The sequence below is a fragment of the Atractosteus spatula genome, chromosome 13 (assembly GCF_055471065.1).
Source record: "Atractosteus spatula isolate fAtrSpa1 chromosome 13, fAtrSpa1.hap1, whole genome shotgun sequence".
NCBI classification, from domain to species: Eukaryota; Metazoa; Chordata; class Actinopteri; order Semionotiformes; family Lepisosteidae; genus Atractosteus; species Atractosteus spatula.
This window is the reverse complement of record NC_142718.1, coordinates 29,096,366-29,111,653: the sequence shown is the minus strand read 5'-3', so window position 1 is coordinate 29,111,653 and position 15,288 is coordinate 29,096,366. Positions and strand designations below refer to the sequence as shown.

Sequence of the window (15,288 nt, the reverse complement as noted above, 5' to 3'; positions counted from 1 at the left end):
CCCAGCGCGCCTCTGCTTTCATTTATTCAGGTGTGTTTGTGTGGAGCCACCCGATCCAAGTAATGCAACCTTGACATTTTGGGATGAACATAACATTACTGCATCTGAAATCTACTGGGAGGGCTTGGAAGTACATGTAAGCATAAATTGTGTGGATACTGACAAGACTTTTTTTGGTTAGAGATAAGTGCAAGCCTGGGATATAGATTTGTGTTGTGTTGGCATCTGGAGTTGACACTTTATGTTTCTGGTTATGGTGGAACCTTTGGGTTAAAGTGGATGTTAGATAAACAGATTAATGCATTAAGAGCGCAGAGGTTTGTTAGACATGTGATTAATTTGGTTCCATTTGTATTATATTTATGAATGTATGGATTTGGAGCCATAATACAGAGTTGCTATCTGTTTAAGATAAAGTAACTGAACTGTTATCTCGGACTCTTCATTTCTCTTAAGAAATAAGGAACAGAGTAATTTAATCCATAGTCCAAGAAGCCATCTACTCCTCTGTTATCTTAAGGAAGTAATTAAAATGAATATAAATGAATAAAAACAAAATACTTAATGAGAATACTACCTTAACATAAGGGATGTCCCCTTGTTCCAATACTCATTTGTTGCATTTTTAATACCTCTCAGTATTTGCTATCTGTCGGGGCTGGCAACACGCTACAACAAATCTTATCCTACCTGGTGATGTAATGAACATCAAATAAAATTAAGATAAAGAAAATCCAGGTATAATAAACTAATAGATCAGTTTTAGAGAGGCTATGGTGGTGCCCTAAAAAATCCGAAATGGGAATGACAATGACAAAAATATATTCATACCACTTTTGTCATTGTTTGAAGTGTTTGAATGCATGAGGTTTTTTGAGGGAAAACCTTGAGTTGTTGCTAAACAGCATGCACTCCCAGATGGAGTCTAACCAAGAGAAGAGATTATGGGGCATGTGGGCTGGATTACGCTGGATTAGCAATGCAAAATCACCATAAAAGCACATTTTCATATAATAAATTTTCTCTTAGGTGGTTTGTGGGCCCTTAATAATAACTACAGTACTGTATATGTACATTTAAAGGCTTGCTCGGTCTTACACGAGAACAGATGTTTTCCTAACTATAGAGACAGGCTGACATGTACCAAAACCTTTGGAGATTTTTAAAGAAATGTAGTATGTCTGATTCTCTTTAATCTTCATTGTAGGCTTCTCGGAGTATGTAAGGAGTTCACTTCAAATTCAGTTCACTGAACTCATAAGTCATCATGTTACGAGAAGACATGTTATTAGTCATATATCATGTTTCCTTAATGACGTGCACAGGTTCCTGCAGATCTCTTGTTGGTTTGACATTTGTAAATCTTTTTTGCTAAAACTACTTTATGGGTCGAAGGTGATAGTGTTTCGTTAATCTAAATTGAGAACATGCAAACTTTTTATAATCCAATTGTCTATTAATGTATAAAATTGAAGAATGATCATACATACTGTACTATTGATTCACCCAATGTATTCAGAAACCTACCTGGAATAGTTTGTTTTAAATCTCTATAACCTTCTGTGTAAAAAAAAAAGCACCTCCGTCCTACATTTTAATATATGATTCCACGTGCTGTAGTTTCCTCTGAGAACAGGAGGTGAGGAAAGTAATGCTCTGTCTTTTCCCCTTTAAATACATTTTCTTTTTCTCTCCCTTTTTTATTTGTCCCTTGTTCCTCCCCTCTTTTTCCATATCCGTCTCTCCCCTTTGCATTCCTCCCTCTCTCCTCAGGACTGCATAGAGAAACATGGGGAGTTTGTGGGAAGGGCTTGCGGGCCCCATGGCCCATATGTCCCTGACGTTCTCTTTTGGTCCGTTGTCCTTTTCTTCTCAACAGTGACAATGTCCTCTTTCCTGAAGGAATTCAAGACCAGCCGCTATTTTCCCACTAAGGTAAGCCAGAATCACCAAACACAGTTTACCGCTGTAAAAAGTGCCTAGGCGTAACGGGTAATAATTTATCTCCTTTTCCGTTTCAGTTTTGAATAGGGTAAAATAATTCTGTTTATTTCCTGAAATATTATTTGTCCTGACCCCTTTGTCATTGATTGTGTCAGACTGTCAGGAAAACTAATTTCCCGTTGGGATTAATGTGAAAGTTTGAACTGACGTTAATTGAATTGAACTGGAATCAGGGTTACAGAATGAATTCATGGAATGCCGGTGCCCTCTAGTGGCTATTTTCAGGTTTTGACTGCTGAGACTCTGAGACTTATCTAAGACAGTGAAGTGCTACACTGAGTACTGTGGATAAAATTGATTCATTCAGTACTAACAAAACAGTTGTGTACACTCTTTCACTGGTGATGTTCATTTCCAGGTTCGGGCGATAATCAGTGACTTTGCAGTGTTCCTCACCATTCTTACTATGGTGTTGATTGATTATGCCTTAGGAATACCATCTCCAAAACTTCAAGTTCCCAATGAGTTTAAGGTAAAAAAAAATATTTTAAAACAAGCCATTAAATATTTATGAGAAATGTTGTGTTTGTTATTAGATAAGTTAATCAAAACGTTTTCTATTCATGGCCTAAATTTACAAAAATCCTTCTGTATTTTTTCAAAGAAAATAAGTACAAAAGTGACTTTTTTAATGAGAATCCTTAATGGTGTTGTTGCAATGTATTTTTGGTTTTTGCCATTCACAACAAACTTTAACAGTAGCATCATCCTTTTTTTACTGAATAACTCAAAACAAAAATTTATTTTAATTTATGATAGTTCCAAGTGTTTATTGTGGAAGAATGCATGACGTGTGCTCTAAGATGCTTACGGTTCATCATATATTGTGAATATGTTTTTTTCAAATGTTGCCATTTTCCAGCCCACCAGGGATGATCGAGGCTGGCTGGTTAACCCATTGGGTCCCAATCCATGGTGGACCACCATAGTGACTGTGTTCCCTGCCCTGCTGTGCACTATTCTGATCTTCATGGACCAGCAGATCACAGCAGTTATCATCAACAGGAAGGAACACAAGCTCAAGGTGCCGATTTCAGTGAATTGAGTTAATTTCATAATCAGAGAGACTTTATCAGCATCTTCTGCTTTTATCAGTCTAGTGCCGAACGAAGACCTTCCCAAGATTTTTTTACAAACCTTTGCCTTCAGTTTTTTCTCATCCAGCTTGTGCCTGCAAACATATTGATTACATCTTTCCCTCTCCACAGGAGGTCTTCTTGATTGTTTTTCATTCCTTGGATTCCATTCCAGTATTTTCCTGGAACGATGATCCATTTTTTTCTTGCTGTGTCTGGCTTATTGCCATTTTAGTCTCTTTACTCTTACAATGATATCATCTATTCATGTTAGGGCTCCAACCTACTTTCAGTGCTTAGCTGAAACCCTGTTCTAATAAACGGACATTTGTCTGCATTTACTGGAATGTTTGTCATTGAAATGCCAATAGTAAACCTTTGCTGAACAAGAAGCTTTACAATTGTTACCTCTCATTCTGAGGCAGGCATTTAGTCTCCATAATTTGAATTTCATGTTTCATTTCGCTAGATCTGAATGAATCTAATCCATCCATCCATTTTCTAACAGCTTCTTCCAATTCAGGGTTGCAGGGGAGCTGGAGCCTATCCCAGCAAGCAATGGGTGCATGGCAGGGTACACCCTGGACCGCCCATCACATTAATCATTAAGATTAAATTTTCTTCAGTATGGTCATATGGAGGCATGGCAGATACTTCTGTTTCCTCATATCGTTTGGGTCTTGGGTTCAGTTCTAGCCTGCGGTGACTTTTTAGCGTGTTCTCCAGATGTTTGCATAGCTTTTCACTGGTGATACAGTTCAAAGACATGCTATCTAGTTTAATTAACACCTGTAAATTGCTTTCTCTATGCGTGTTCATGATATTCCCAGCTAGGGTGTAGCCCTGCCTGCCTGGTTAGGCTCAGTCTCACTGTGACCCGTTAAGCACAAAGCAGTTACTAAAAAATGGATGGATGTTTCATTCTAATCAGTAAACCTCACATTCAATATTATTCTCCCTGTCTTGTTTTACATGTGTTGTTATTTTAGGATAACAAATTGCAGGCTTTTTTTTTTACCAATAAACATATCTCTCTACTGCACTGAGTTTATCAACAGAATTGTTTCTTTAAATGTAAAAAAGAACTGTTTTTATGTTTTATTCTGCTCGCACTTTTCTCTGACACCCATGAGGGTCGTAGGTCATTTTCCATGCTGTGAGTTAGCATTCAGTAGAGCAGCAGTGTGGGTCTGACTGACAAGGCATTGCGAGCATGAAAGCACCTGGTACCTTACAGAGTTCACTATTGCATGGCAAGTTGAGGCCAGCTGTAGCCCATCCATCTATGACAGTATTTGGCTTGGAGCAGAAAATGAGAAAGCTTGTTGGTAAATTTTCTCAGCCAATCACATTGTGCCATTTAGACAGTCGCCTACATTGGGCCATAATTCACCTCTCACACAAGTAAAATGCTTTCACACTCTCCATTTTTCCTCTCACATACACACACAAAACGCTCTCACATTCATTAGTTTTACCTCTCACGTACACATAAAATGCACTCACATTCACTAGTTTTGTCTCTCACATTCACATTGTGAAGGATTGTTTTATGTGTACAGTATGTGCGAGGTAAAACTAGTGAATTTGAGAGCATTTTGTGTGTACTGTATGTGAGAGGTAAAACTAGTGAATGTGAGAGCGTTTTGTGTGTATGCAAGAGGTAAAATGGAGAGTTTGAGAGCATTTTGGGTGTATGTGAGAGGTAAAATGGAGAGTTTGAGAGAGGTAAAGTTTGAATAATGGCCTAAATGGGACCTCATATGAAACAGTGGTACTCAACCCTCACTGTCTTTACTTCTTGAGCAACTGGTTGGGTTGTAATGTTTTATTTTATGACTGTTAATCACACATTTACAGAAATACTTGTCATGCAAATATTAACAGACATGTATTAATCAAATACATTCCTTTCACTTGTTTTTTTTAACATTTTAAATTGATTCAGAACCATTGCATAATTCCAGTATGGTAATCCAGGGTACAGGTATGTGTTGGCATGGTTCACCTTGTGCCTGACAAAACATTGCAAAATCCTACAGTATACACTGAGCTGTTGGCATATTGCTTAATTCTGTTTTCTCAGATAGAAACAACATTTCCATTGCAAATTGTAAAATTAATTCCATACCATGTTTTTCTGGCCAACAGAAAGGATGTGGGTACCACCTGGATCTGTTCATGGTGGGCGTCATGCTGGGAGTCTGCTCCATAATGGGATTGCCGTGGTTTGTAGCAGCCACTGTCCTCTCCATCTCTCATGTGAACAGCCTCAAGCTGGAGTCGGAGTGCTCTGCTCCAGGGGAGCAACCCAAATTCCTCGGAATCAGAGAGCAGAGGTTCACAGGGCTCATGATCTTTTTACTGATGGGTTGTTCTGTCTTCATGACCTCAGTGCTGAAGGTAAGATTTGTGCTATGAAAAAAGTTTATTTTTATTATGCTTTGAAGCAACATTAAACCGTGAAGCTAATAATTAATAATACTACCATTCCAGTATGTCTGCAGCTGTAGCTGCATGTTTTTGTCAGTTGTTCCAAGGTTTTGCCAAATGGCATTTTTTGTGTTGTGGAATTGTGATGCCCCCTGTGGCTGATGAGACTTACAGCTAATGTACTGTATTTAACAAGATTTAAACAAATGCTCAGTATAAATGTACATACTGTGCTATATACTGTAAATGGAAGACTGCACTGTTCTGTTTACTAAGTGAAGGCACATCCAAGTAGTATGTTGATGCTTGTGTGAGTAAAATGAACATGATTTTCTCCTGTTCTCTCCATGTTATCTGTTTTATAGTTCATTCCAATGCCTGTGTTGTATGGAGTTTTCCTTTACATGGGAGGATCATCGCTGAAAGGCATTCAGGTAGATAAAAATGTGCAGCTACAGGTACTACAGTACGTGAATATTTTTGTTAAGATTTGTGTTAGGAAGATATCAACTAGCATTCTTGTCCATCATGAACCGATGCCACCTATGAGCAAATAGAAATGTTACACATTGAAGGGTGTTAGGCCTTTACTTTTTGCAATCTGCGAAAAATCATATTCAGTTCACATAATATCTTCCTTTTATTACTTTTTCGTATTTCTTAATGACTATCTGTATCTTTAAATCCTTGTTTTGCAGCTCTTCGATCGTTTTAAACTTTTTGGGATGCCAGCTAAGCACCAACCTGATTTTATTTATCTGCGGCATGTCCCACTGAGGAAAGTTCATCTGTTCACGGTCATCCAGCTGAGCTGCCTGGTCCTGCTGTGGGTAATAAAGACTTCGCGGGCGGCCATTGTATTCCCCATGATGGTACGAAGCAGAGTTCTTTCACCTAATCCAGTTAGAGTTGGTACATGAGAAAAAAAAACCCTTAGTGACTTACAGTATGATTTTATGTTCTAATTGATAAAAATGTAACATTATCGTGGTGTGGCTCTTAGCTCTGGTGCCCCATTACAGCTCTTGGGGTCTGGGTTCAATTCCAGACTGATCCACTCCTGTGTGCATTTTGTGTGTTCTCCCTGTGTCTTCATGGGATTTCTCCCAAACACTTTCCCTTTGGAAAGTTTCCTCTCCAAAGACAATTTGTTACTGTTTATCCTGTGATGGACTGGAATCCTACGTAAAGTGTATCCCAGTCTTGTGCCCTATTATGTGTACAGAATAGATTCCAGATTGCTGCAGACCTTACTCAGAATAAACAGCTTTTTGTTGATGGATAAAGTAATGGTATGGTTTTCACTTAATGCAGAACACTAGCATCAAATTTTCAGAATAGTGATATCTCCTCTGCTTTTTATTTTCTTGTGAAGGTTTTAGCACTTGTGTTCATTCGGAAGGTGTTGGATTTCTTATTCACAAAGAGAGAACTAAGTTGGTTGGATGATTTAATGCCAGAAAGTAAGAAAAAGAAACTGGAGGATGCTCAGGAAGAGGTAACTTCATTCTTGAAATGAATGTATATTTCTATGAAATCAGTATATTCTTTTTAATTTTTAAGTTGTGTTGAAAAAAACTTGAAGCTATTATCTCACTTCTAGACAATGTAAAATAGAACAAATCTGCTGTATTCAAAATGTTCAGATTGTTTTAAAATGTCAGAGGTTTTACAGACCCTAGTAATGCAAATTTTAGTTGACATACAGTATCACTGACAATAAAAGTAGATTTCATGTGAAGTTAAATATGGAAGAAGACTTGTCTAGAGGAATTAACCTTAGCTTGTTACTTTGCAGCTCAGATACAGACTTAGTTTCGTAGTCAAATTATTTTACACCACCAGTATGTCATCAATTATAGGTTTGAATAATATAATTTGTACAAAATATCACTAGGTTTTCATTTCTTCTTCAGGAAGAACAAAGTATGCTGGGAGAGGAAGAGGGAATAGTACACCTGCCTTTGGAAGGAAATTACAAGTAAGATGCAGTACTTGATTAGGAAAGAAATGTATGGACACCTGCCTATATGTCTGTCTACAAACATTATACTTGCTCTTCTGAGTGTAAAATGGTACAATGCAGACGGACATTATTACTTCAAATATGTGATATATACTGTATATAGTGTGGGAAATTATTATCAGTACTGTGTAATGTTCAATTAAAATGCTAAAATTAAAACACAAGACGTATCTACCTGAACTTTTGTTCAGAAAGAAAATTTGCAGAACTGAAAACTTTCCTGATAAATGTTTCTTTTTAGAAATATACAATTGCATTGCAGTTGCAAAAAAAATTAGTAAGGCTGGTAATTGAGTTGAACTTCTTATGTTCTTATTACATTTTTATCTCAAAACAATTCTGGCACTTTGTCATACATGTATTTAATTTTATTTGCTTCTTTTAGGGATGATCCTTCAACAGTTAACATATCTGATGAAATGGCGAAAACTTCAGTTTGGAAGACCCTCACCATGAATACGGAAAACTCCAAAAAAGATTCCTGCATACCCTCAAAAAGGTTTTGAATTTCCAGTTTAATTTGATAAAAAGTGCCTCCCTTATCCAACTCAGTTAATAATTTGCACATATATTTGAGAAAAAAAACCCAAAATGTTTAATGATATGATTAAAAGGATAAAGTTAGAGGTTTTAAAATCATGTTATTTGATAAACTCATTTAGAAAATGGAGATCACATATGTTTTCGTATAATATGTCTGCAGTTCATATCTAGCTTATATGATTATAACATTGCAATAGTTTTAACCTGTATTAAAAATAGAAGAACACATTTAACACAGTAGGTCTGAGTTAACATTAACAAAAAATGTTATTTTTTATTCTGAAATGTATATATTTGCAATAATTCAGGATGTTACATTATATTTGTTTCTTGAAATACACTCATAAATTAAATTATATTATTATTTTTGATTGTAAGTTTGAAACCCTAAAGGTCTGCTGATCACAGATAAATGGAAATACAGCTTTACATTTTTCAGATCACATCTTTATAAAAATGAAAAGCCAGTCAAATATCTAATTCAATAAATACATCAGTTACAGCATCAAAATGTAAAGCTTGAGGCTTATGTTAGAATGGACTCTCCATTTAAATTTAATAGGTGGGTGAAGGTCCCTGAAGTGGCATTTTGAAGTACAGTACTGTACCTAATCACTCCAGCAACAGGTCTTAAGTTGTAGACTGTGCTAGGGTTCTCACAGGGGTGACTTTCTTTGTGTGAATGACTTGGCAGAAGAAACGTCAGACCACAGGGCACAGGGTGCAAGAGCTTGGTGCAGAACTTTGTGGTATCCCCTAGTAACCTTAACAGTGCACAATTCTTCCATTTCAGGTGACTCCATCCCAATCTATCTACCTGTATCTAAGGGGTGATACTGTGTCTGTGAGCTGTCCTCCTTCTCCAGGCATTATTGAATTCAGACATTAAGACATGTCATTATTGACACCTAGAGAGGGACTGCATTTTGTATTTATAAATCATTAAATATTACCCTTCAGAATATAGAAAACCAAACTTTTTACTAAATAGAGAAAAACAGTCAAAAATGAAATGCAGAGGTTTAAAAATTATATTTGTGACTGTTTTGCTGTATATTTTTATGTATATAGCTAAACCGTCAAAAAATAAAATGCAGGGGTTTAAAAATATTTTTGTTTTATTTTAAAGTCTAATGGCTTTTAAAATCTGAAGTATTTAATTGAATTTAAAGATCTTAGAGTAACTACAACTTAATATAACAATATTTGAAAAATATACTAAAAATGAATTTGGGATATCTTCCTAAGTCACCTTCCTGATTACGCTGAAAAAACAATGTGCCTTTCTAATGCTTTGTTTTGAAAACTGACCTTTGACGTTCATGGTCCAAATGACATTTTCCATTAAAAAAATGTTTCTTTTGCTACATTAATTGTATTTCTGTCACATTGTGACGCTTGATTTTTAAAACGGTGCATATTCAAAAAACCCATCAAACGTCTTTGGGGCTTGCTTATGCATATCTTTTTTTAAAAATCAAGGCTTCATTTTATAGTAGACTTCCTTTTGAGTGACAGTTTTAGTACTAGTGTAAATCAATACTTCTATGGAATTGATTTTTATAGATATTACATGTAATTCTTTATTCTGACGCATTTTAGTAGCTTTCTATTGTATCTTATCTGGGCTGTTCTCCCCTTCCTTGTCGTAGGGCTGATAAAGTTAACACATTTCTTCTCTTAATTTTCATTCCATTTCTATCATAAGCTCCCTTTCCTAACCTCTATAGAAGCTGATTTCCCAAAGGTAAGACCCTGTTCCCTGTACATTCTTGTCTTCTCATGTCAATTCACTATTGTGCCCTATCAATGACCATACGTCTGCTTGATAAATGTGGTTAATCTTTGCCTGATATAAAGCAAATTTGTAATAGAATACTCAGATCTCCTAAAATTGTCCTTTGTGAATGCTTTTAAATTTTAGACGCAATGTAAAAGGTGCTCTAGATCTTTTTATGGACAAAAGTTTATTCACTTTCCAGTCATTCAAATCAAAATTCTTCAATTTAATTTATTCTGGTATTATTGTGACTTTTAAAAAGAGAGTGTGTGTGCTAAATATAAAAAAAATATTCTCAAAACCTGTAATTTTCAGTTACATTGAGCATTGTGCAACGTGTCCAAATTTGAAGTTGTGCAGAAAAAATGAAAAAGTAGAATTACATTTTATATTTGTCTTCATTTGAGTAGAAGCACATACTGTAGGTTTTGTGTAATCTTCAAAGTAGAAAATATGTTTTTAAAAAAATACCTTGTGTGTTTGTTTCATAATTTCAAATCTGGACATTTTACATAAAACTGGTATTAGAAAATTACATGTATTGAGAAAATTGTAAAATTATATACTGTACATTTGATGTCCATCAGACAAAGATGAAAACCATTCGAAATATTGTAGATTTTAGAGGGTCAGTTTTGTCCCTCCACATTTTTAAAGTGCGTTACCCATTAACTGTTAGGAGAAAAAAAAACGACTTGTTTTCTGTTTTATTTTGATTCCAACAGGAAATGGTTAACACATTTTTTTCTTTTATTTTAACCAAAGATGTTGATGCAGATAATAATGCATGGGTATTAAAATAGTGATGTGAGGCAGGAAACAGGTACGACTCCAGACAAAGCTCCTCTGTGCATGATTCTGTTTTTTCTGTCACAGTTTATCTGCATGCTACTCCTGTACACTTCAGCAATGGATGTGAAAATGACAGTTCTGTAAAGGTTGACATGTCCTGTTGTTATTGGTGACAAAAACTAGTTGAAGTGAAGCATCTGTATTTTACCTGTAAGCCCTTTTTTTACATTGAATCCTTTTTTACAAGTAGAACAGAACTGTTTTATCACAGGCATTGCCTGAGGCTTATGTAACCTTCTCCATCCTAACCAACCTTTCAGCTTTCTATACAATACATGAAGGAGGACTTCTCCATCCCAAATGTGAACCAAAGTCCAATTAGGTACATAACCTCACTTTGTTCTGCTATAGCTACTATGAGACCGCCAGTTTTTAAAATTGACCATTTCAACAAATTTGATTTCAACTTTGTTTCTTAATCTGGCATCAACGACAAACCTTACCTCATTATTGTGGGTAGCTGAAATGTGCTTTCTCCATCTATGAAAATGAAGGCATTTTTAAGAATGATCAAGTAATGAGTGATATTTGGCATTTTTTTTAGCTTTTCCAATAGCAGCGACAGAAGACGAGAGAAGAGGGTCGATTTGGAGAGGAACATTGACAGGGAGACATGTCTATGACTTTTCCTTGGTTACTGTGCTTTTAAAAAATGAAAAAAGTGTGCCACAGTATACAATTGTATAGACCACTTCTGAACGTTTTGTCACGTTAAGTCTCTATGTACATTGTGTAAAACTGTTTTCTTCTTAATGCCTCTAAATCTGTACCTTTCTTACAAAAACCATACAAGCAACATGTTTCTTTTTCTTGTGTATGTAAATGTAAAGTAAAACCAACACTGCAACAGATGTACAAGTGCAGGGAAAAAAGCTTTTCTGACAATTATTCAGAATATTTGAGTCTGTGATGGATTTAGATGTTACAAGGTTTTTAAATTTACTCTTCTTTGAAACTAAATAGTATGTATTTTGTATGTTTTGTATTTATTTTTTTTCTAAAGATGGTAATACAAATCATTCTCCTGTATTGTTTAAAAAGTCTTGATTTTCAACCATAAAAATGAAGTAATTAAAATTACGAAAGCATAAATAGGGGAAATTGAAGGAAAGCAATTTGCAATCTTCCAATTAAATTACAGCCCATTGAAAGTTTTAAGCTTGTGTCATCTAACATAAATGAAACCTAATAATAGATGTTCAAATAACATTGTAAAATGAATGATAAATATCATTGATCTTCAAATATACAGTGCTGAAAATGTTCTAGAAAGATTATATTATTTATCATTTTGTGTAAATGGGGCTATAAGGTGTTTATAATGCAATAATATAATGACAGGTTAGATAGGTTAACCATATTTGTACATTTCATAGTTTCACATCTTGTACTCCCATCTAGAGTGACTGTGTAAATTTATAACATCCTAGATGAAAAACAGTACGACGGATGGTACATTTATTATTTTAAATCATGCTTTCATTTATTTCAATGCACCAAAAATGGTAATACCTTTAAACTTAATAGTCTGCTGTGCTTTGATTTGTGCAAAGTGCACAAAACTGTCTGAAATTCATCACCATCTCATGGATGTATATGGATCCTATTCCATCTTATGGAAAATGTGCAGGGGTAGGGCAGTGTCTTCAATAACTGCAGGATATACTGTACTTTCTAGATGTTTTAAATGTTTTTTCAAGCTTTAATTTTTCTTTCTTGAAGTAGACATGTTCTTTGAGTACTGATTGCTGGTATAATCAAGCAAGACTTTTTTTCTCTAATAACATAGTAATTGTTTTGGCAGGTACTGTTAAAAACCTGCAAAGAACTAACCCTCCAAGATTAAATTGTAGTGACTCATGCATACAGGTACCTCTGTTGGTATTCGAGTAAAGGGACTGTTCAGGGTTTTTACTCTATGAAGACTCGGCTGTCACACCAGTATTATTTTGAAACATAATCATGGTTTCTCAGCAAATCACATAGGCAGTTTATGAATCTTACAAAAATGATTTTTAAGGAGTATGATTTTGTTGTGTACATCTCTAAATTTTCCTGTGTAACTTATCAGCACATGAATGTTAACATTTATGCGTCTGCATTTGTCTTGGTTGGAAGTGTGAGAAATATTTGTTTATATATACAGTATTTTTTGAGCTAAGACTGAACTCTTAAAACTGATCATGTTGTTTATTTTGAAACAGGAAATTATCTGAATAGCTGTTCATTTCAGATCTTTGACATTTTATAACATTTTAAGCCAAAAGCTCCAACAAAATATGTTGTTTTTTAGAGTTAATAGGGTAAATATTTTGGAAAATAAATTCACAACAAATTAAAATACAAAAAAATAAAGAAAAATATTACTCTTTGGTTTAATCAATTACAATGACATTATTGTGTTACTTTATTTTTTAAAAGAAGCCAGTTTTTACTATTTAGTTATTGAACCAAAACTATAAGAAACCTACACTTTTAGTAATTCACCTATGAAGCTTATATTGATTAAAATATTAATAGAAGTGTTGGGAAATCTTTGGTCTACACGCAGTAGGAAGAGTTCAGCTAATATATTTTAAAAAAATCATGTACTGTATGATGTCAACAGCTGGTGTATTCCATGTACTTCTTAATCATAAATGGATTTTAATCCTGCTGTTTTTAGGAAGAGTCTCCTGCTACTGAAAAATGCTAAGGCCATTAGAAGAGATTAATACAATTCAGTTTTTGACTAGTTGTATGTCTATTATTTGGCAAGCAAAAGGCTCAGATTTGCCCACTCAATAAATAATTGTTTTAAACCAAAATTTAATCTTCCTGTTTAGTTGTCTAATCAATCTATAGATTTGTTTGTGTTCTTGTACTTCAGGCGCACAATCACAAGATGGCAGATTCATCTCCATAGCAATAAGATCATTTGAAGGTATTCATGGAAAAATAATCCTATTGATGATAAAAACAATAATAATATTTCAGTTTCTACAATCTATATATTAACTGATCAATAAACAGAATTCAAGTGTTTACTGTGATGTCTCATCACTCCCGACATACTTAGCAAGTATATTTTATTCTGCTTTCAGAGAATTATATGAATAGTTATAATAACCTTGCAGTTTTTTAGAAATATTATGGCTTTCATTCAGCTGTATTTCAGATGACTACTTTGCGGAACTTGGAGTCAAGCCGAGCTGAAACGTTAAATTTTGTACATCCTTCACTAAATTGCAAGGGCTAAAAGTAGCTAATATACAGGGTCTACAGGTAAAATGTTTTGAATTTGGAAACATACATTATTGTAAAAATTGTTAAATTTACTTGAATAATCAGGCAGAAAACCAGCTTATTTTAAACTTCATTTTACAATGTTCATGCTTTGTGCTGAAGAATTGCTTGCAGCCATTCCCAGAGGCTTGGATTATGTCAGTTTTTCAGGGTGATGCTATCACATACTGTACAGATGCCTCTTTCAAATTGAAAAAGACTCTGTTTTCAATGTTCTATCCAGTGATTATAACTTATTGTGCTTTCATTATGCTGTTCATCAGTAGTGCTGTTTCATCAGAGATATTAGACAGGCATCTGAAGGATTTGTATATTTTTTATGTGAATAATTTCTCTAATCTGTTACTTTTAAAGTATGAACTAACCATGACACTCTTAACTAATCACAGCTTTCTGTGAAAATGGGCTGAATGGTTATGGTACCGTTCTGCATTAATACAAAATCCTCAGAACTGTAGTGGCACTAATTATAAGACTAATCTAAGAAGTTTAAAATGCCATGTATACGTTACTGTATATAAAATAGCCAATTTCATGAGAATAACCCCAGATTTGATCACAGTAACTTTGAATCTTTGAATGGGACATTGTCCTTTAAAAAGAATTATACTTAACTGTTAAAGCCATGATTTAAGATAAGGTAAGATCACTTTATTGGTCATATACAATCTCTTGTATTAGGAATTTGTCTTTTTGCATACCCCAGCTTGCTCTCCATGAGACACACAGACAGGGAGAGAAGCTCAGGCAATGCTTAAAGAAGCTGCTTATATGAAATGTCTTTGTTACAGGAGTCAAAATGATTTAGGAAAAGATGCAATAGTTCTTTTATTAGTAGGACAATATTCAGAGAATATTTGTTGTATTAACTGAGAAAAATAGATTTCTAGAATTTCTTTGTATAATGAAAAATGATATAATCAGATGTTTTCTTTTTCAAATATGACAGATTACACCTTGATCATATTTTTCCTGAGCAATCTCTTTAAATGTATTTAACTTTCATGTTTTCACAAGTATGAGTCAATAAAATACACTGTATATTGAAAATCAATTGTTGTAGTATGTTTTACATCATGTGTTGCACTTCTTTTATTTCCTGAGATTTTGAAGGAACACAAAACCCTTCCTGGATTTATCAGTTTTTAATTGCAATAAATTGAGCTTAACTTTCCTGAAACTGTCCATATGATTGAATACTTAATTTGACTTCATTTATACCTCCTAATAAAAACAGTGACAATATTTTGGGAATCTAATTAAATGATTGTAAAAAATAATAATCTCAG

The 15,288-nt window shown here is 34.4% G+C and overlaps 1 protein-coding gene across 2 annotated transcripts in view; it reads left to right on the top strand.

Moving 5' to 3' along the window:
• The window catches only part of LOC148822045 (sodium-driven chloride bicarbonate exchanger-like), a 66,477-nt gene extending 51,428 nt beyond the window's left edge, over nucleotides 1–15,049 (top strand). Inside the window, exons 16-27 of one of the 2 annotated variants that reach the window (XM_088930153.1) lie at nucleotides 31–136; nucleotides 1,774–1,935; nucleotides 2,363–2,476; nucleotides 2,867–3,028; nucleotides 5,232–5,483; nucleotides 5,879–5,947; nucleotides 6,212–6,385; nucleotides 6,889–7,011; nucleotides 7,430–7,494; nucleotides 7,925–8,038; nucleotides 9,791–9,829; nucleotides 11,259–15,049. In XM_088930153.1, coding sequence (XP_088786279.1) covers nucleotides 31–136; nucleotides 1,774–1,935; nucleotides 2,363–2,476; nucleotides 2,867–3,028; nucleotides 5,232–5,483; nucleotides 5,879–5,947; nucleotides 6,212–6,385; nucleotides 6,889–7,011; nucleotides 7,430–7,494; nucleotides 7,925–8,038; nucleotides 9,791–9,803 — 1,354 coding nt within the window. In that variant the 3' untranslated portion in view covers nucleotides 9,804–9,829; nucleotides 11,259–15,049. The remainder of the gene's footprint in view (nucleotides 1–30; nucleotides 137–1,773; nucleotides 1,936–2,362; nucleotides 2,477–2,866; nucleotides 3,029–5,231; nucleotides 5,484–5,878; nucleotides 5,948–6,211; nucleotides 6,386–6,888; nucleotides 7,012–7,429; nucleotides 7,495–7,924; nucleotides 8,039–9,790; nucleotides 9,830–11,258) is intronic. The other variant, XM_088930152.1, reaches the window with a different exon arrangement.
• Nucleotides 15,050–15,288: the final 239 nt, after the last annotated feature.